The sequence below is a fragment of the Myotis brandtii genome, unplaced genomic scaffold (genome assembly GCF_000412655.1).
Source record: "Myotis brandtii unplaced genomic scaffold, ASM41265v1 scaffold251, whole genome shotgun sequence".
Lineage (NCBI taxonomy): Eukaryota > Metazoa > Chordata > Mammalia > Chiroptera > Vespertilionidae > Myotis > Myotis brandtii.
The window spans coordinates 72,169-94,538 of NW_005359516.1; the positions used below are offsets into that span (position 1 = coordinate 72,169).

General features: G+C 40.7%; 1 protein-coding gene across 1 annotated transcript in view; it reads right to left on the reverse strand.

The window, feature by feature from the left end:
• ALMS1 (Alstrom syndrome protein 1) overlaps positions 1 to 22,370 on the reverse strand; it is a 125,239-nt gene that overhangs the window by 7,468 nt on the left and 95,401 nt on the right. Inside the window, exons 19-23 of the mRNA XM_014540916.1 lie at positions 6,018 to 6,138; positions 4,416 to 4,619; positions 3,950 to 4,176; positions 1,864 to 2,047; positions 597 to 660 (exon numbers count right to left, since the gene is read on the reverse strand). Of these exons, the coding sequence (XP_014396402.1) occupies positions 597 to 660; positions 1,864 to 2,047; positions 3,950 to 4,176; positions 4,416 to 4,619; positions 6,018 to 6,138 (800 nt within the window). The remainder of the gene's footprint in view (positions 1 to 596; positions 661 to 1,863; positions 2,048 to 3,949; positions 4,177 to 4,415; positions 4,620 to 6,017; positions 6,139 to 22,370) is intronic.

Below are 22,370 nucleotides of genomic sequence, written 5' to 3' on the forward strand. Positions count from 1 at the left end.
AAAGAGGAACAAATGTAATCTGAACAATAAAGATTTAATTAAAAAAAAAAAAGGTAAGGCCCCAAATAAATATTTATTTCAAAATACTCTATATTTAGGTTTCTAATAAGGATGAGCTTGACTAAGGCATACAAATTAGTGGGAATTCTTTCTATCTTTTTAAAAAAATATATATTTTATTGATTTTTTACAGAGAAGAAGGGAGAGGGAAGGAAGAGGGAGTCAGAAACATCGATGAGAGAGAAACATCGATCAGCCGCCTCCTGCACACTCCCCACTGGGTATGTGCCCGCAACCAAGGTACATGCCCTTGACTGGAATCGTACCTGGGACCCTTGAGTCCGCAGGCCGACGCTCCATCCACTGAGCCAAACCGGCCAGGGCTCTTTCTATCTTTGGTAGATGAGTCATTCATACCATGATCTGCTACCTATTCTTCTCTTTTTTAGTGTCATACATGAGGAACTACTTTCACAACTAATTTTTTATGTTTTAACTTGAGCAGAATGCCTTTATTCTGAGGGCAAGCCAGAGCTCTTGAGTACTTGCTGGCCTGATTTGTACTTCTCTAATTACTCTTATTCTTTTGGCCTTACCGTTTAGACCTCTGAATCATTTCCTTCTTTCCAACAGGCTTATACTTCTGGGCAGCCAGGAAACCTAAGCAAGAGAAAAAGGGGTTTACAGTGAATAGTGACATAACAAGGAAGGGTGTGGTATGCAAGAGCTGTGTGACAGAGTTGCTAGGACTCTGAGGTCCTACTATGAGCTGACAGTGCTAGGTGGTCACCAACGGTGAAGGCCAAGGCCAAGGTTAAACTGTGAAAACTGTGACAGCAGCCTAAGTCTCCTGAAGGCACAACACTGTGGCACAGACTAGACTAGGAATTGATACACTGCCCCGTTTACAGGTAATGTGATGAAAGTGTTGGGTACTTTATAGAGTTTTCACAGCTTTCAAATATTACTTTATTGATCTTACACCTGAGCATAACTGTGAAGAGCACTGATTCCGGAGCCAGCCCACCTGGGTTCAAACCTCAGCTTAGTAGGTACTTAATCTCTTAGCCTTTGTTTTCTCATCTCTAAAATAGGCATATTAATAGGATCTACCTCAGGAAGTATTGTAAATATTAAATGCCAACAATGTCTGAGTAAAACATAAGGGCTACATAATTATTACTTTTTATTTTTTAATATATTTTTATTGATTTCAGAGGGGAAAGGAGAGGGAGAGAGAGATAGAAACATCAATGATGAAAGAGAATTATTGATCAGCTGCCTCTTGCACGCCCCACACTGGGGATCGAGCCTGCAACCCAGGCATGTGTCCTGACCAGGAATTGAACTGTGATCTCCTGGTTCATAGGTTGACGCTCAACCACTGAGCCATGCTGGCCAGGCCATAACTATTATTTTAATTACTAACACTACTACTTCTATTATTATTATTATTATTGCCACCCTATGAAGTAGACAAGCCTGAAATCAGCCCCCTCTTTAACGAAAGAAACGAACAAACATAATACTACTTTTGGAACTAACTTGCTCACAGACACAGAGATTGTTTATAAAAACACCTTCTTACTGTACACTCTCGTTTTTAAGATGCAGTGATAGGGCAAGAGTAACTGGGTTCATTTGGATCATGAGAGTACTAAGAGCTAAACTGGGTGGGTTCTGTGACCTCAGGAGATGTAAGTCTCAGCAAGCAAAGAAGTCTGTCTGTCTGTCTGTCTGTCTGTCCATGTAACTGGCCTGGCGCTGAGCAGTGCTTCTCCCAGCAAGAAGCAGACCTTAGAAAAAAGAAAACAAAAGCAGACCTTGACCTCTGTACCCAGGAAAGGAAAGTGCAGCATGTACCTCTCTTAGAAAACAGGTGCACGGAGTCCCCCTGGCCCTGCCATTCTCGCCCAGTGTTGAACAGCATCTCCCGCTCACTTTGTAACACGTTCTGTAGCTTCCTCTCCTGGACTATTAACTTCAGGCGTTTTATCCGCTCCCCAGAGCGGGAGATGAAGTCAGGTCTGTGAAACAGAAGTGATTCCTGAGGAGAAAAAGCCCCCATCCTCACATTAATGATGCAGTCTGCTCTCTAAGGGCATAGAAAAACAGGACCTGACCAACAGATTTAAAGAGTCTATTTCTAAAGCTATTTTCTATTCTATTCTATTCTATTATTGAAAACTAGAGGCCTGGTGCACAATATTCGTGCAGGGGGGGCCCTCAACCCGGCCACGCCCTCTTGCAGTCTGGGAGCCCTCGGGGGATGTCCAACTGATGGCTTAGGTCCGCTCCCAAGCAGTCAGTCGGACAGCCTTAGCGCTGTCATGGAGGTGGGAGAGGCTCCCGCCACCGCTGCACTCGCCAGCCATGAGCTGGCTTCTGGCTGAGCGGCGTTTCCCCTGTGGGAGCGCACTGACCACCAGGGGGCAGCTCCTGTGTTGAGTGTCTGCCTCCTGGTGGTCGGTGTGCATCATAGCGACCGATTGTTCTGCTATTAGGTCGATTTGCATATTACCTTTTTATCATACAGTGGGGCCTTGACTTATGAGTGTCCAGACTAATGAGTTTTTCGAGATACGAGCCGTCTCTCGGCCGATTTTTTGCTTTGAGTTGCGAGCTAAAATTCGGGTTACGAGCCAGCTTCAGATACCCCACTGCTAGTTGGCGCAGCGAACGTCACAGTGAACGCCACAACATCAGCCCAGCATCACGTGTCTCACTCGTTCACTGTTGATTTGACATACGAGTAATTTGAGTTACAAGCTCCGTCACGGAACGAATTAAACTCGTAAGTCTGTATAGGACTAGAGGCCCATGCACAAATTTGTGCACCAATGGCCTGCGGGATTGGGCTGAAACCAGCTCTCCGACATTCCCTGAGGGGTCCCAGATTGCGAGAGGGTGCAAGCCAGGCCGAGGGACCCCACTGGTGTATGATCAGGGCTGGGGAGGGACGCGGGAGGTTGGCCAGCTGGGGAGGGGCCACGGGAGGGCTCCAGGGCGTGTCCGGCCCATCTTGCTCAGTCCCGATCGGCTGGACCCCAGAAGCAAGGTAACCTACCAGTCGGAGCATCTGCCCCATGGTGGTCAGTGCACGTCATAGCGACCGGTCGACTGTTGTCCCCTGGTGGTCAGTACACGTCATAGAGTGGTTGAGTGGCCTTAGCATATCATTAGCATATTACACTTTGGTTGAACGGGTGACCGGACACTTAGTATATAAGGCTTTTATTATATAGAATAATCTAACAAACTCTCTGTGCGGGAGAGTTCCAGTAGGGAAATCAGAGGGATCACAGAAATGCCTTAGGAATAAGCCAAGAGCTAAGATGTGGCAATTACAACTCTCCCAGATAGGATGGAGCTTGGCCCATTGTGCTATATTAAATTTCCCTTCAAATACAGGGTGGGGCAAAAGTAGGTTTACGTTGTCGGTACACGACAGTTTATTCTTGTATTGTTATTTGTTAACTATTGTATTATTTGCCATACGAACAACTGTAAACCTACTTTTGCCTCACCTTGTACACCATTAAATAACATTTCCTGTAGCTCCCAAACGACATATAAAGAGACTTAGTGCCCTTTAAACCTCGTGTTATATAGCAGTAGGAGTTCTGGAGGAACAAATATAAGGCTGAGCCAACATGAGACTTTCAGGCCAACAAGTGTCTATAAACCCGATGAGCAGTGGTGTCACAACATCCTTCCTTCTACTGCCTTGTCTCCAGATGCTGAGGGTGATGCATGATTTAAAATGGTTAACAGAGTAAGGCAGCCTTTGATTAATGATGAGAGTGAGAACAGATGAACTCTGGTGGTGCTAGAAATGAGGGTCACATGACTGTGCTTCTGAAGGCCAAGTCACAGATTTAATTTCTTTGTACCTCACCCCTTTTTCCCCCTGAAACACAGGGCTAAAATGCACTCGATGTCCCTGTACCTGTAAGGTTGCTTTCACCAATGGCTTCAGTGGGCTCCTGCCTGGGCCTGCTAGTGATGTGTGGCTGGCCGTGTGCTGGCCCTGCCAGTTCTGCTCCCGTAGTGGTTCCCTCCAGGGTTTGGTGTTGGTTATTGGTGCAAACCAGGCGATACCAGGGCCACGATGATTGAAGTTTTCCTTCTTAGGACCAGACTTCACATTTTCCACAGGAACAAACCATGAAACTTCTACAGGAAATATTTTTAAGAAAGGAGATTTTTCATATTTCTCAGAGACGTGTTCATAAAATAGGCTCTCAGCAGATGTAGCTGTTAGAGGCCATCATGATGCCCAGGAGTCTGCTTAACTGCAGGAATGACTCTATAACTGTAGTGCAGGGGGTGGAGATGGGGTCAACACAGGGTCATTTAGAAACAATAATCTGAGCATAGCTTTTCTGCTATAAAACCGGGAATTAGAAACTGACCTTCACAGCAACTCTGTTTGTTCTTCTTTAACTTTTTGTCTCCAAGATTTCTGGTAAGGAGCTTTTTTTCTTCTACTTTTTCTTCTGACCAAGAAGTCACATCACTGTCCTCTTCCACTTTAACCTCACTAAGACTTGGAGTTGGGAAAATCACCCCAACATCTCGAGTGTTTTTTTTTAAACCATTCACAATCTCCAAGTTTCCTGAGGGGAAAGATCACAGATGTCTCTGGGAGCAGCCTTGAGACTTAGTTGGCAGGTAATATATTCAAATAAGTAAATGAAAAGTTTTTAAGGCTTCAAAAATGCAAGCTATGGCCTTTGTTGGGTGGGTTGGAGTATGTAAGGGGGAAGAGAGGAAGGGAGGAAAGGTGGTAGGGGGAGAAAGGGAGGGAAAAGAGAAGAAGAAAAAGGGAAGGGAGAGGAGGAGAGGGGGAGAGGGAAGGGAGGGGGGACAAGAGAAGGGTTTTTATCTCAGAGTCAGTTTAGGTATTAGAGGGAAAGAACTACTAATATAGATTCAGTTCTGATCCCAAGTGAGAAAGACAGAAAATGCTTCTAGTCCTCCTGGAAGTCACCTAGGTAAGGAAGAGGTTGACAGATGTAAAGACATGACTTGAGGGGAAAGAAAAAGTCAATGCAGAAGTTTATTTTTGTTTTATAAAATCAAAAGATATAAAAAGGCATAAAATGAAAAGTATCCTTCCCACTCCTATTCTCCATTCACCCAGTTCATAACCCCATTATTCCAGAGAATTTTCTGTGTACATTCAAACAATTCTCTTATTTATTTATTTATTTATGTTAATCCTCACCAGAGGGTATTTTTCCATTGCTTTTTAGAGAGAGTGGGAGGAGGGGATGAGAGAGAAAGAAATACTGATGTGAGAGACACCCATTGGTTACCTGCCATACACTGGATCGAACCTGCAACCCAGGTATGTGCCCTTGACCAGGAGTCGAACACGAGACACTTGGTGCTTGGGCTGATGCTCTAACCACTGAACACACCACCCAGGGCTCTTCCTTATTTTTTAAATACATGTAGTAGCATGCTATACACTGTTCTGTACCTTATCTTCTCTTTTTAATTATATGTCATGGAGATTTTGCCATATTGGTAGAGAGACCTTTGTCATCCTAAGTAGGATTTCATTATATAGATGTACAGTAATTTATTTAACCATTTGGCTACTGATGAACATATAAGTTGCATTTTATTTTCTGCTAAACGATACTTCGATTAACTATGTGGTTAATTCTACACACTTGTCATTTTGCACATATAATGCACAGTATATCTAAAGGCTAAATTCCAAAAGTCAAAGTGAGGGTAAAAGAAATTTTGATAGAAATTGCCAAATTGCCTGTCATAGGGGTTATACTTCCAACTTATACTCCCACTAGAATGTATGAGAGCACTTATTTCTTTAGACTCTTGCCCACATACTTGCTATGAAGCTTAGATTTTTGCCAATCTGATAGGTGAGTAATGACATTTGAGTATAGTATTAATCTTCATTTAGTATCATGCCGAGTATCTTATATTTAAGAGCTACTTGTATTTTAGTGGAAAGAAATGTTTAAATTCAAGTAATTTACCTGCTTGCACGCCCTTGTTTAACGTATGTACATTTTGTTTGTCGCAAAGGGTAGAGTTTGAGCTCCAGAAATTACCGGTAGAAGACGAAACAGAGTCAGAAGAAATCATACGGTTTACCACCTAGAAAAAACAAGAGACCCTGTTGTCATTACCTGCAGTCAATGGCACAATTACCCACAGAATAAGAAAGCAGTCACCAACCAAAGAGAGCCCTTTCTTATCCAATTCAAACTGCTGAGATGAAGCTTGTGACAGTGTGAGCATGCTACCACAGGATTTATGACAGGGAGGAGAATGCTGCTGTGGTTGAATAAGGGCTTGAGCTGTTTCCTGAAGGTAAGACAACAGACAGACAAACAGACAAACTGGGTATATTCCTAGGACTTGAGAAAATGGAAGAAGGTGCTAGCCAAAAGTCAGCCTGGTCAGTCTTCAGAATGAAATTTTGACTGGACACCTGCCTAAGTTTTGATGAGAGAGGAGAGGGCCAGGGGTAATTACAGAGAGCGATGAGCAGCAGAGTGCTTTCTAAGATCAGGCTCAGACACTCAGATGAGGGTAAACGCTGCAGAGCTGAAAGGCCCCTGAGAAGTCCTGAATGAGTGCTGCAAAAAGCATTAAAAAGCCCAAAAGGCCTTTTTAGTTAAGTTCAGAGCAAGGAGAGCAATGAAGGTTGGAAAAATTCATGGATTTAAGGTGATGGTGGAATATTAGTGGGTGACAAAAATATTATCAAACTGTAGTTGAATAAATACAGTATAAAATAGTATTTCTTAAACTTGCCTATCGCAACAATCCCCTTGGGGAGTGGCCCTGACCCAGACGATGAGTTGAATCTCACTGGGAGGGAAGGAACATCTTGCTCATCTCCTTAAGCAGGTTTGGTAGAGGTAAACTGAAGACCAAGTCAGGAAAGGAAACTGCAGGTACTTGCTCCCCTGAGCTAGATAAACTAAACTACATTCCAGGGACTTCAGGAAACTTAGCAACAGAATCCTGGAGAAGGGAGCTATGTTAGATGTCCGGGGCCAGGAAATGTTGTAATTGGTGGGTTTAAAACTAATGACCTGAAATATTTTAGAATGGATCACCAATCTGATAACTTCAACGAGGGCTTGTAAGGCAGGCAGAGCAAGCCCTGCCAGGTTAGCCTCGTTTCCCCTAGCAGACATGGTCACTAACTGGCAGACAAAAGAATTGTAGTAAGTACTTGATTTGAACAAATGACAGAAATTCTCATGACATCTTTGAGGGCAAAATGGAGTAATATGGGCTGAATGGTAATATAATATTCTTATCAACACAGCAAGAGGCCATTACTGAGCGACAGATCTCGCATTCAACACAAACATTTACTCAGCGCTTTCTGAGCGGCAGTCACTTGGTTTACTCTGGCTATTCCTTAACATTTCACATATCAGTGTATTAGAGATATGGGAAGCAGATCTCCCCTACAATGCACATCTGGGAGGGCCTAAATAGTTGCCACAATCCCAAATAACAGGAATAATAGGCCAAATCAAACAAAGGTTAATTGCAAAGTCCCACACGTTAGGCAGGAGGAATGGCAGAAACTTGGATGCAGTAGAAAAAGCTCTGGGTCTGAAGCCCAAGACCTACGCCAGTCTCAGATCTTCCCTTCACTGTTTCTACTCGAGTAAGCCATAACCTCTCTACACCAGTTTCCCATCTAGAAAGGGAAACTACATATCTGAAATTATCAAAGTGTTAGAAAGAACAAATGATTTACATTCTAAACAGTAAAAAACAAATATAAAACTATGAGATTATTATGTTAAAAAAAAAGTATAAGCTCAGAAAGGGTGGTGAAGATGTGACTGACCAGCAAACACTACACCTTTTCTGCAACTGTAAAAGAAAAAAGAAAAAGCAGCAGCAACACTTTAGGTACTGAAACAGACTGATTCTCAAGATAGATTATAAACTCTACACAATGTAAAGGATGCTGCCATTTTTGTGAAAAAGGGTATAAAACATATGTAGGTATTTGCTTTTTAATATATAAAATACCTATGAAAGAAAAGAAACCGGGTTGGAAAGGGAGAGATAAAACTTTTTATTTGCAGATGGCATGATCCTATCTGTAGAAAATATGAAGGAATCCATAAGGAGGTACTAGAATTAAAAAAAGTTTAGCTAGAGTGCAGAATATAAGATCAATAATAAAAAAATCCGTTGTATTTTCATATCTAGCAATGAGCAACTGGAAATAAAATCAAGGAAACAATTCCATTCATAATATCATCAAAAAGAATAAAATATTTAGGAATAAATTTAGCAGAAGGGCAAGCTTTGTACTCTGAAAACTATAAACCATTGATGGGAGAAACTAACAATCTAAATAAATAGTGAGATATTCCACATACATAATTTAAATGTGGGTAAAAGACAGACATTTCACCAAAGAGATATGAGTGACCAATAAGCATATGAAAAGATGTTCAACATCGTCAGTCATTAGGAAAATGCAAATTAAAAATCACAATGATAATCACTTTATACCCACTAGAATAGTTACGATAAAAAAAAGATGGATAATACTAAGTGTTGAGAAGGAAGCAGAGAAACTGGAACCTTCACATATTGCTGATGGGAATGTAAAATGGTACAGCCACTTTGGAAAATGCTTTGGCATTTTCTTAAAAATTAAACATAAACTTAACATATTACCCAGCAATTCCACTCATAGATACATACCCCAAAATAAATGAAAGCCTGTCCACACAAAAAACATTTACACAAATGTTCACAGCACATTATTTATATTATCCCCTCAAATTAAATAATCCAAATGTCTAACAACTGGTAATTGGATAAGCAAAATGTGGCCTCTATCATATAATGGAATACTAATCACCAATAAAAAGAAACTACTGACACAAATTACAACATGGGTGAACTTTGAAAATATGCTAAGCAAAAGAAGCCAGATGCAAAACACTACATATTACATGACTGTATTTGTATGAATGTCCAGAAAAGGCAGGGGTGGGGTAAAAAATGTCTGGGGTTGTAATGCAGATTGATTGTAAACAGTTGTACAAGGGACCTTTTTGGGGTGACAGAAATGTTCTAAAATGGAATTGTGGTAATAATTGCACAACTCTGTAAACTTACTAAAAATAATTGACTTGTACACTTTAAATAGATAAATTTTATGTTATATAAATTATACTTCAATAAATCTGTTTACAAAACAGGAGTGGGAAGGACACTATCAAATACTCTTTTACACATTTTAAATTTTGTATCATGTGATTGTATAACTAGTTTAAGAAGTGAGAATAAAACAAAACCTTACAGAGAAGAGTGTAGCAATAAAGGTCTAATGGCTCTGGTGAGTTCAACGGGAGTAAAATTGTTAGGTCATAGAACTGTTCTAGCCACAGAGAGGAAGGTGATCAATCTGTCAGCAGGCTCTATCTGAAGTACATGCAGCATGCTTAGTTCAGAGACGTTTAAAAATAGGATACTGACAAACTTCATAGACCCAGGAAAGCTGCCATCTTGGAAAAGGGGAGTAGAAAGCATGACCTGGGAGGAATAGTTCAAAGAGTGAAGATCAGAAAGAAAACAAAAGAAAATAAAAATACCTCAGGGAAGGAAGAGGGGATCCAAGAGGTAGAAAATTAGATCTATTTTCTGTGCCTTTAGAGTGCAAAACTGGGAACAGAGCCAGAATATCAATGCAGGCTGAACTTGGATCTTTGTAAGTTACATCCTTTAAAAACTGGAGCCTTAGACAAATGGGATGAGCTGCCCATGAGCAGTGAGTGGAGGAGCTGTTGAAGCAGAGGCTGGAGCACCTTTTGGTACAGGTGAGGCAGAAGTGTTAATGATGGTCCCTTCCAACCCTGAGTCTGAACCTCCTGGTTCCGAAGCACACACCCAGTCGTGATATGCACCACTGGTGTGAAAGCACATTTACATCTGATTAAATGAGAAGACTTGGTGTGTGTGTGTTTCCATTTCTAGGGCAAGTCCCTGTCTAGAAAAAGGTTAATATTTAAAAATAGAAAGTAATCTAAAATAAATTTCCTTTCAACAAAACATACTTAGTTAGCCCTCTAGAATGGTGAAAATAAAAACATACAAAAGCAAGCGTTTTCAAGGATGTGGAGAAATTGGAACCCTCATACATTGCTGTGGAAATGCAAAATGGGGACAATACTTGGGATAACGGTTTAGTAGTTCCTCAAACGGTTAAACATAAAGTTATATATAATCGAGCAGATATCCACTCCTAAGCATATGCACAAAACAAAACACATGTCCACACAAAAACTTGCCCATGAAAGTCCACAGAAGTTTTGTTAATAGCCAAAAAGTTAAAGAAATACAAATGTCCATTAACTGGTGGCTGGATAAATAAAATGTGTATTCATATAATGGAATGGTATTATCCTATATAATAAAAGGGTAATATGCAAACTGACCCTAACAGCAGAACGACTGGGAATGACTGGTCACTATGACACACACTGACCACCAGGGGGCAGACGCTCAATGTAGGAGCTGCTCCCTGGTGGTCAGTGCGCTCCCACAGGGGGAGCTCTGCTCAGCCACAAGCCAGGCTGATGGCTGCCAGTACAGCGGTGGTGGTGGGAGCCTTTCCCGCCTCCTCAGCAGCACTAAGGATGTCCGACTGCAGCTTAGGCCTGCTCCCCGCTGGCAAGTAGACATCCCCCAAGGGCTCCCAGGCTGCCAGAGGGATGTCTGACTGCCAGCTTGGGCCCAATCCCCTCAGGGAGTGGGCCTAAGCCAGCAGGTGGTCATCCCCCGAGGGGTCCCAGGCTGCGAGAGGGCACAGGCTGGGCTGAGGGACCGCCCCCTCCGAGTGCACAAATTTTTGTGCACTGGGCCTCTAGTCTCTGTATATAAAACCCTAATATGCTAATAGACCAAACGATAGAACAGAACCGGTTGCTATGATGTGCACTGAACATCAGGGGGCGCATGTGGAACATGGTGGGTGTTGGCAGCAGGTGGCAGAGCACGGAACATGGTGGCCATTGGCCATGAGATGGTGGAGCAGGTGAGCAGGGTCGCCAGACCAAGGTGGGGCACCAGTTGCTGTCATTGGGCGAACCTCCGGTGGTTACTGAAAATTTTTCTTTGTTCCTGCATGCCACATTCCCACCCGACACTCGCACCTGTTGCCAGTGCCAGCCCCAATCGCTCAGCGCCATCAGTGGGTGTGAATGGCTGCTGCCAGCCTCGATCGCCCCTGAAGATTTCTCCACCTCCCCCTGCTCCTAAGGGGCAATCAGGGCAGCAGCCACTGCTCGCACCCGCTGCTGGAGCCAGCCCCAATTGCTCTGTGCCATCAGCAGGTGCAAGCAGGGTCAGTGCCATCAGCATGTGGGAGCAGCAATGGCGGGAGTGGGGCTGCCGGGAGACAGGGGACTGAGGGCCATGGTGGGAGGGGCCGGGTGGGGCTTGGAGAATGGGCCGAGACTTGCCCCTGTGCCCACTGCAGCCTCGTTCCTTTCAAGGTGCAGGAATTCGTGCACTGGGCCCCTAGTTTGGTAATACAAAGGAATACATGCTACAATGTAGATGAACCTGGAGAACATTAAGTGAAAGAAGCCTGTCTCAAAAGATCACATATTGTATGATCCCATTTATATAAAATGTCCAGAGTAAGAAAATCTATAGGCAGGAAGTAGATTAGTAACCACAGCCAGGAGCTGGGGTGGGGGTGGGAGAAATGAGAAATGACTGCTAATGTATACAGGGTGTTTTTGGGTGTATGGGAAATGTTTTAAAATTAGAGGGATGGTGCACAACTCTGTGCATACACTGAGACCCAATGAATTGTATACTTAAATATGAATTTTATGGCCTGTGAAGGATCTCAATAAAGCTGTAAAAATATATTTATTCATGTGTGGCCAACTGAAGTACATGTAGATTACAAAGCCTTATTTGGAGGAAAAGCTTCTCATGCTTTATGGTTCTGCATCTGTTACTGAATCAGAGATATGAGAACAATGGAAGGTTATCAACAGTATCATTTTCACATAATAACGAACAGACATTCCTAACAAAAATGTAGGTGCTAGATGTTGTAGATACACTGAAACACTATACACACTCTATGATTAGGGCCAAGTGCAAACCATCAGAATCATGCAATCATGCCATGTTGACTTTCAGTTTCACAATAATCGCAACATACAGGCCTGCACTGTGTATGACAATTTGTGCTGAGAACCCACTATGGGGTAGAACGTTTTTTGCTAAAGTCATTTCCTGATGCTGTTGGTAAACCACAACACTCCACTTTCCTTGGTCCATGGGAAAGGCTAATGACTCATCATCTATCCCTCAGGGCCTGGGATTAGCCAAGTGTGATCAGCCCATTCAGTTCTCTGTAATGGGGCTTATATATATAAAGATTTAGGTGACTACAAGTCAAATGACATTATCAGCTATCATGGTTTAAGCTTGCTGTTGTAGAGTCTTGGAAGGAGATAATGGCTTTTTAAAAAATATATTTTTATTGATTTTAGAGAGGAAGGAAGAGATAGAAACATCGATGAGAGAGAATCATTGATTGGCTGCCTCCTGCATGCCCCACACTGGGGACCGAGCCCACAACCTAGGCATGTGCCCTTGACCAGAATTGAACCTGGGACCCTTCAGTCCACAGGCTGACGCTCTTTCCACTGAGCCAAACTGGTTAGGGCTACATGGCTGTTTTTGTTTTAATTTCTATTATTATGAGCAAACTCACCTGCTGATGCCTTACTCTACACTGGGAAAAGGAAGTAACTGCCACCATTTCAGAGATGTTTCAGGCTTTTGTATGTTTTAGTTTAACTAAAATCTAGGTGAGACTCATTCTCATATTTGTTGATCAGAGACACCATCAGATCCAGAAAAAGAAAAAAAGCTTTTCAACTAAAAATTTACTTTTTAGGTGGAAATAGGAATTCTCATATTTGTTGATCAGAGACACCATCAGATCCAGAAAAAGAAAAAAAGCTTTTCAACTAAAAATTTACTTTTTAGGTGGAAATAGGAAAACATATCTAATATAGGAAAAAAGGTCATGTTTCCTTATATGACCCTATATGGCTACTCTTCATGTAGATTGTTATTGCTGACCTTCAGGTAGTCAGGTGCCTGCAAGATGTTTTGCTTTCCCCCCAGAGAAATGGGTTTATGTTAATTCATTTATAACCATTCAAGTTTAGGACACTGTGGTGTTTTGTGGTACCGGGAATTGACAGCAACCTAGGTATCCATTACAGGGAACATACATAAAAGAGGCCATGAACCTAGGAGCACATTTAACTCAACCCTTAGCACATGGAGTTAAAAGAAAATCCTACTTTACTTTGGCATAGAAACTGTGTATAATACTTCTCTAATCCTAGTATTTTACTCTGCTTCTAGAAGGATTTATTATGACATCCCAATAGAAATTTCAGGCAGAAACTAGAATGCAATGAAAAACCTGAAGATTCTCCTTTCCAGCTCATAACTAACATTTTGTGTGTGTTTGATCTGTTTGGCTTACCTCACTTTTTAAATTAATGTCAAACAAAAACAACCATAATAGCTTATTAGAAAACACATGCTTTTTGTAATATGACATAGAAATTTATAAAGAAACCCATAATTTTAAGATAATGTCAATATTTATTTTGATTCAGTTGTGTGTGAATATGTATAGGTAAAATGTTTAGAATATAAATACAGTTTTACATCTTGCTTTTTCTTTCTTTTTTTTTTCTTTAAATATATTTTAGTGATTTTTTACAGAGAGGAAGGGAGAGGGATAGAGAGTTAGAAACATCGATGAGAGAGAAACATCGATCAGTTGCCTCCTGCACACTCCCTACTGGGGATGTGCCCGCAACCAAAGTACATGCCCTTGACCGGAATCGAACCCGGGACCTTTCAGTCCACAGGCCAACGCTCTATCCACTGAGCCAAACCGGTTAGGGCTTGCTTTTTATTTCTTAATATATCATGAAATGTATTCTTTGGGTTCCAAGATACTGCTTTTTACTTGTTTCTCTCCATATATGATCATAATTGTAAAGACTAATATGAAATCAGCCAATATTATTAAAATATGTAAGAAATACTGGTAAACATTTGATTTGACATTAATGAGATAAAAAATAGAGAAATAATTCATCTCCAACTTTTTTCCCTGAACAAAAACTAAAAAAACCTGACCTTTTTTTTTGTACTGACAATAGTACACTATCCCCCTGAGAAAAAGAGATAAGGAATGTTGGGAGAAGGAGTAAAAGAGAAAACACAGAGCACAGAGGCAAACACAGCAAGAACACGAGAGAAAGGGAGGAGAGGAGGAGTAACCAGAAAAACAAGACACAGTGAGACAAGACAGTAGGGTGGGAAGGGGAAGAGCGCAGTGCACAGAGTGTGGGTGTACAGAGGCATAGAGAAAAGCAGAAAGCATGAAAAGATACAGTAGTGAGAGAAAAGCATGGCCTGTAGAGACTGCATAAATACAGAGAGGGGTACAGAAAGACTGAGTCAAAGAAAGAGTAGGTGCCATCAAAGGAAGGAGGGGAGGATGAATAGCAGCTGCAGCTATTCCTATTGACTCTTAAACCTTCAAGTAACGGGTAAAAAATGTGCTGGACACAGAGGTTCAGGACAAAGAAGCATGAGCATATCTTAGGAAATTCAGGTTAAAGACAAGATAGGCAGCTCAAAAAAGAAATAGAAATGGTCAATAAACATACAAAAGAAAATAAAAATCTCAGTGGATGTGATTTAAAAAATGTAAAGCAGAATAGATACCATATTTCAGGCCTATCTGCTTGGCAAATGCTAACAAGAATGCCATTGTCAGGTACTGACCAAGTTATTATTATTATACATTGCTAGTGAAAAAATAATTTATTTCAGGAGGACAACTTAATAGTGTAGACTAAAATTTTTTAAAAAAAATCCTCACCCAAGGATATGTTATTGATTTTTAGAGAGAAAGGAAGGGGGGGGGGAGGGGAAGAAACATCTATGTGAGAAACATCCATAGGTTGCCTCCAGTATGTGCCCTGACCAGAGATGGAACCCACAACCTTTTGGCACACAGGATGATGCTGGATTAAACATTTTGAATGTGCATACTTAATAATCCAGAAATTTCATGTTAGAAATGTATCTCAAGGAAACAGAAAAAATCCATAGAGATGTAACAAGATAATTCATCAAACTGCAGATAATGATAAAAATTTCAAAACAATTTAAATATCTCTCATTAGGTAACTAATTAGATAAATTTTATCTAATTTTATCCTGTATATTTATACAATAGAACCCATAAAGCCAGTAAAAATGACTACATTAATCTGCATCTGACATAGAAAGATGTCTATGATATATTAAGTGTAAAGTTTCAGAACAATATACATAATATGATTTCTTTTACTTGTTTCTCTTCATATATGAACATGAGTGTAAAGACTATTGAAATCTGTTTTATAAAAATGTAAGAAACACTGATAAATACTTAACCTTATTCTCTCATTAAAGTCTCTTCATTAGGTATTTAGCTACATTAGAACATGGACATAATGAAATAGATTCAACATAAGCAGATATGTGAATCATAAAATACACATCTGGAAGCTTACTTATGAAAATGTTAATCGATTTTGACTATTTCAGGACAGTGAGAATTATGGGTGATTTCCAAGTTTTTTATATCTTTTATATTATCTGAACTCTTTACCTTTAGTTATCTTTTACCTTTATGCTCAAAGGAAATAAAGAGAAATCTTTTTTGATAAAATATTTGGTAATAAAGAGGGACAAAAAATAAAGTGGTAGAAGCACCAGGTAAAATCATCCACAGTCTATGAGGAACAAAGATATAAGCACAGTTCTAGTTGAGAAGAAGCCTAAAGAAAAGACAGAAATCCAAAATAAGAGATAGAGAAACACAGAGAAAACAGATGAATGAATTTTAGAAAATATGATAGCATAAAGACAGGCTTAATGAACCTCTTCTTCAATAACCGAAAGACAAACAAAGAGCAACAAAAAGTGAAAATATTCAGAATCTAGGGAAAGGACTCAACTTAGACCAAAAAAATTCCAGAAATACTGTCTAGAGCAGCCGTGGGCAAACTATGGCCCTCGGGCTGGATCCGGCCCGTTTGAAATGAATAAAACTAAAAAAAAAAAAAAAAGACCGTACCCTTTTATGTAATGATGTTTACTTTGAATTTATATTAGTTCACACAAACACTCCATCCATGCTTTTGTTCCGGCCCTCCGGTCCAGTTTAAGAACCCATTGTGGCCCTCGAGTCAAAAAGTTTGCCCACCCCTGGTCTAGGGAAACTGTTACCAAAGGCAGCTATGAGTTAACAAAAGAGAAGGAAAAAAAACAAAGAAAAAAATAAAAGAGAGGAAAAAAACAAAAACAAAAACAAAACAAAACAAAAAAACAAAAGAGAAGGGAACTAGACTGGCTGGGCCTGATTGAGTCTGGAAATTATACGTAATCAGGCTTAAGTCTGGAAGTTACAACTTCAGACACCCCAGGGGATAGCCAAATCCCTGCGAAGGGTATTAACACCCCTCTGCCCTCCATGTAGGGATGAAGGAATGCTTTTCCAATCTCCCAGGGGGACAACCAGTCCACGGAGATTATGACCAGGGTGAGGGGTGTAGTTGGGGGAGGAATCTTACCTAATAATAGACAAACATGTAAATTGACCATACCTTCGCTACACTAACCAGCCAATCAGGAGAGTATGCAAATTAACCAACAAAGATGGCGGTTAATTTGCATACGTAGGCTCCAAGCGGCAGAGTGAAGACTGAAGGCGAGCCAGAGCAGTGAAGACAGAAGACTGAAGGCGGCTCTGGCTGGAGCAGCGAAGACGGAAGGTGGCTCCAGCCGGAGCGAAGGCCTGAGTCCCGGGTGCCAGAGGAAAATAGGTGCCAGCAGCCAGGAGAAGGGAAGGCCTATTGCATGAATCTCTTCGTGCAACAGGCCTCTAGTCTATATATATAAAAGTCTAAGCGGCCATTACAACCGGTTGACCACTTGACCAGTTGCTATGATGCACTGACCACCAGAGGGCAGAGGCTCAATGCAGAAGCTTCCCCCTGGCGGTCAGAGCACTCCCACAGCCAACCTCCCGTGGCCGGCCAACCTCCCGCGGTTCCTCCCCCTGGCCGGCCAGCCCTGATAGGCTCAATCACAGGCCAGGCTGAGGGACCCCACCTGTGCATGAATTTGTGCACCGGGCCTCTAGTAAACAATAAAGAAGAAAGTCTCTTGCTAGACACTGGGCAGTAGAAGCCAAGATGGCACAGGGGGAGGTCCTTCTACTTTGAGGCATGTGCAGCAGGAGCCAAATGGTGACCATAATGGGGAGATGTCTAGCCTGGGAAAAGGATAAGATTGGATGAGGGCATGAAACCCCAGAAGATCTAAGAAAGAAATTGAATAGGGGCAGGACCCAGCACAAGCCCAGGAAGGATTAGGAAAGAGAAGTTAGTTTGAAAGAAAGCCTGCTTTCTCTTAAGCCCAAGGTAATATAATCAAAGCTTAACAAAGGCCAATCTGAGTAATACACATGTACCAGTCAGTTTAAATGTGTTATCTTTCTGTAGCAGCTGTGAGGTTCTAAGCATGGGCCTAGGTGTAGCAGTGCAGTGCCTGCTGACACAGAGACTAAGATAGCTAGATGGGGACAGAGATTGAACTGAACTAAGCTTTAGCATAGACTGAACAGAACTATGAAGTTTCAGACACTTCTTGGCCAATGGCATAGAATTTCTGGGCCCTGGTCCTCCTGGGCTCAGTGAGGACAAGTGTGGGCTTGCTGCCCCAGAAGCTGGACTTCCCCCACAGCGAGGCAGAACTTAGCCATCTGCTTGTGGATGGGACACTGGGCACCTGGAAACAATCTATTGCTTCTACTCCAATAAATCTTACCACTACACCTCATCTTCCTATGCATAGGTCCCCGAAATGCTTTCCTCGTGACTCTGTGGAAGAACCCTATTTCCACTGGCAACAAAACAACTGGGACCAAATTTAAGGAGCTGTCACAAAGCTCTTCCTACAGAAAGAATATACTTAACACTAAATTGTACACTTAAATGGTTAAGATGATAAATTTTATGTATTGTGTTTGTTTTAACACAATAAAAAGGTCATTTCCCCAGTCTGAAATGGAATTTTGTATAATAAACACATAGAACAGGAAAAAAAGATGATAAAATTTAAACCAAACATACTTGTTATAATTTTGAACTTAAGCAAAATAAATTCACCTCAAAAGAAAACCCTCACATGGAGGAGGGGGGGGCAGTTAAATTCAACTGGATGCTACTAACACTGGAGCAAAATGACTTAGAAGAGCTAAGAATAAAAAGATGGGCAAAGATCAATTATGCAAATGTACATTTAAAAATTGCATTGGGACCTGACCGGTTTGGCTCAGTGGATAGAGCGTCGGCCTGTGGACTCAAGGGTCCCAGGTTCGATTCCAGTCAAGGGCATGTACCTTGGTTGCGGACACATCCCCAGTGGGGAGTGTGCAGGAGGCAGCTGATCGATGTTTCTAACTCCCTATCCCTCTCTCTTCCTCTCTGTAAAAAATCAATAAAATATATTAAAAAAAAATTGCATTGGATGAAACAGAATCAAAGACAAAATATGTTAAAAATGGAAAATGAACTTACTTTGGACAATTTACAGTGTAATTCATAGTGATTAAAAACTGTTATCTATATTGTATATGCCAGACATAAACTTATACATAAACCTTCAATTACCACAAAGATAAATCAACTTTCAATTATATTCTTTGAAATCCTTAATGGATCAAGGAAACCAATATTTTGGAAGAATATAATAAATATAATTAACAAAGATGATATGCTACGCATATTCATATAATTAGAATGTTATACTCTGTATGGAGACTCTACCTCCTTTATAACACCCTCGGAGTACTTAGTCATACATTAAGTTACAAGTCTCTATATATCCTTAAAACAGAAATAGAACTGAGCACAATCTCTAGTCACAATACAGCAAAATTAATATGCAGTGAGACAATAAATCTAAGCAATGGAATTAAAAAAAATTCTCTCCTAAACTCCTCTTGGGTCAAACAGGAAATCCAAAGCTATATTATAAAACATCTAAAAGGTACTACTAATAAAAATACCACGGGTCAAAATCTACCAGTTATATACATTTTTTTCCCACTTGGATATCAACAGAATTGAATAAAGCAGTGCTCCCATCCTTATAACCACTACCACCATCAATAACAACAAAAATATACCAACTTTAATTTCGTGAATTTTCTTGAAGCCTCAGAAAGTCGAGGTCAGAGGCCAACTCTGGTCCTAAACCTAAGAGGAGACTGCTGGTTACCTGGAAGAGATATAACTGGATAGGATTAAGAAGGTTCGAGATTGGATTAAGTGCTGGAGACCAAGTGTGCCCTGACAAGAGTGTGAAGCCCTTGGGGGCTATAGAAATTGAGGGAGTCTGCACCCCTTTGCTGACTATTTTTCTATGAACTCCACCAGGAAAACGATTGAAGAGTTTTATGAAAGTGTCCATTATAGTGCAGACCCAGGAAAGTGAAACAGCAGCTGTTGCGGGAAGGGCACAAAACTACCTGGGAGGGATGTCAGCAAAACTGGCAGAATAGGGAGAGCTCCAGGAACCTGCCCCTTTACTAGGCCCAAAAATCTGACAAAAACTGTCAAAATCAATCCTATCAAAACTCTGAAATACAGTCAAAGGTACATGGCAACTAAAGAAAAGCAAGAGCAAGGCCAAACAAAGTAGGAGAGCGCTTTGTGGCTTTTTACTTAGCGTTGCTTGCCCCACTCCTATTCCCCCTTCCCTGGCAAAGTATTTCTGGAATGCAAGGATGGTTTAACAGTGGTTCTCAACCTGTGGGTCTCGACCCCTTTGGCGGTCCAACGACCCTTTCACAGGGGTCACATAAGACCATCCTGCATATCAGATATTTACATTACGATTCATAACATAGCAACATTACAGTTATGAAATAGCAATGAAAATAATTTTATGTTTGGGTCACAACATGAGGAACTGTATTTAAAGGGCCATAAGGTTGAGAACCACTAGTTTAACACATGATTATCAATATACACCATATTAATAGAATTTAAAAAAAAACACCCATATGATCATCTCAATAGGTGCTGAAATATTTGGCAAACACCAAAATCCTTTCATGGTAAAAACACTCACCAAGATAGGAAAAAAAGGTAACTTCCTCAGCACAATAAAGGTCATATGTGGAAATACACAGCTAAAACCATTCTCAACGGCAACAGACTGAATGCTTTCCTAAGATCATAAACAATGGTGCCTTGCTTTTACCACTTCTATTTGACACTCTACTGGAAGTTCTAGCCAGACCAATTAGGCAAGAAAAATAAAGGGCACCCAAATCGAAAAAGAGGAAGACTATCTCTATTCACAGATAATATAGCTTCATATATAGAAAATCCTAAAAAATCTGCAAGAAGTCCTAGCCGGTTTTGTTTAGTGGTTAGAGCATCAGTCCATGTACTGAAGGATCACGGGTTCGATTCTGGTCAAGGGCACATACCTCAGTTGCAAGCTCAATTTCTGGCCCGGTTGGGGCGTGTGCAGGAGGCAACCAGACAATGTGTCTCTCTCACATCGATGTTTCTCCCCCTCCCTTCCACTCTCTCTAAAAATCAATGGAAAAAATACCCTTGGGTGAGGATTAACAATAACAACAACAACAAAAACCTGCAAGAAAACTATTAATAAATAGTCAGGTTGCGTAATACAAGACCAACATGCAAAAATCAGCTGAGTATCTGTAACACTAACAATGAACAATGCAAAAATGAAGAAAACAATTACATTTAAAATCGCATCAGAAAGAAAAATAAAAATCATATGGCATACCAAAGGACCCCAAATAGCCAAAACAGTCTTGAAAAAGAATAAGGTTGGAGGTCTTATACTTCCTGATATCAAAATTTATTTTAAAAGATAGAGTAAACCCAAACAGTGTGTACTGGCATACTGTAGACCAGGGGTCCTCAAACTTTTTAAACAGAGGGCCAGTTCACTGTCCCTCAGACCGCTGGAGGGGCGGACTATAGTTAAAAAAAAAACAACTATGAACAAATTCCTATGCACACTGCACATATCTTATTTTGAAGTAAAAAAACAAAACGGGAACAAATACAATATTTGTATTTGCATGTGGCCCGCGAGCCGTAGTTTGAGGACCCCTGCTGTAGACAGACACATAGACCAATGGAATAGAATAGAGAGCCCAGAAATAAACCCTTACATATATGGTCAAATGATTTTTGACAAGGGTGCCAAGACCATTCAACAGGGAAAAGACTGTCTTTTTTCAACAACTAGTGCTGGGACAACGAAATATCCATGTGCAAAAAGATAAAGTTAAAGCCTTACCTTAACACCGTATACAAAAATTACTGTGCTCATGGATTGGTAGACTTAATATTGTTAAGATGGCAATAAATCCCAAAGCCAACACAGACTTAATACAATTAATACCAAAATCCTAATGACCTTTTCAGCAAAAACTGAAAAGCTGATCTTAATATTCACATGGAGATACAAGGGATTTAAATAGCCAAAACAGTGTTGGAAAAGAACAAAGTTGGAGGAATCACCTTCTCAGTTCTTTCCACAAAGCTACAGTAATCAAAATAGTGCAGTAATGGCATACAAATAGGAATACAGATAAAAAGAATAAAACTGAAAGTCTAGAAATAAACCCTCAATTATATGGTCAATTGAGTTTTGACAATGAAGCCTAGATCACTCAAGGGAGAAAGAATAGTTTCTTCAGTAACTGGTGCTGAGACAATTGAATATCCATGTGGAAAAGAATGAAGTTGTGACCCTTACCTCATATTATATACAAAAATTAACTCAATATGTCAAAAATGCAAATGAAAGAGCTAAAAGTATAAAAAATTTAAAATAAAAGGACAAATCTTTATGACTTTGGACTTAGCAATGGTTTCTTAGATATGACACCAAAAGCACAAGCAACAAAAGATAGGGATACTGGGCTCTTCATCAAACTGTAAACTGTTGTGGCCTAGCCAACATGGCTCAGTGATTGGGCATTGACCAATAAAGCAGGAGTTCACTGTTTGATTCCTGGTCAGGGCACATGCCAGGTTGCGGGCTTCATCCCTAGTAGAGGCGTGCAGGAGGCAGCCAATGAATGATTCTCTCTCATCATTGATGTTTCTATCTCTCTCTTCCTCTCCCTTTCTCTCTGAATAATAAAAAAAAAA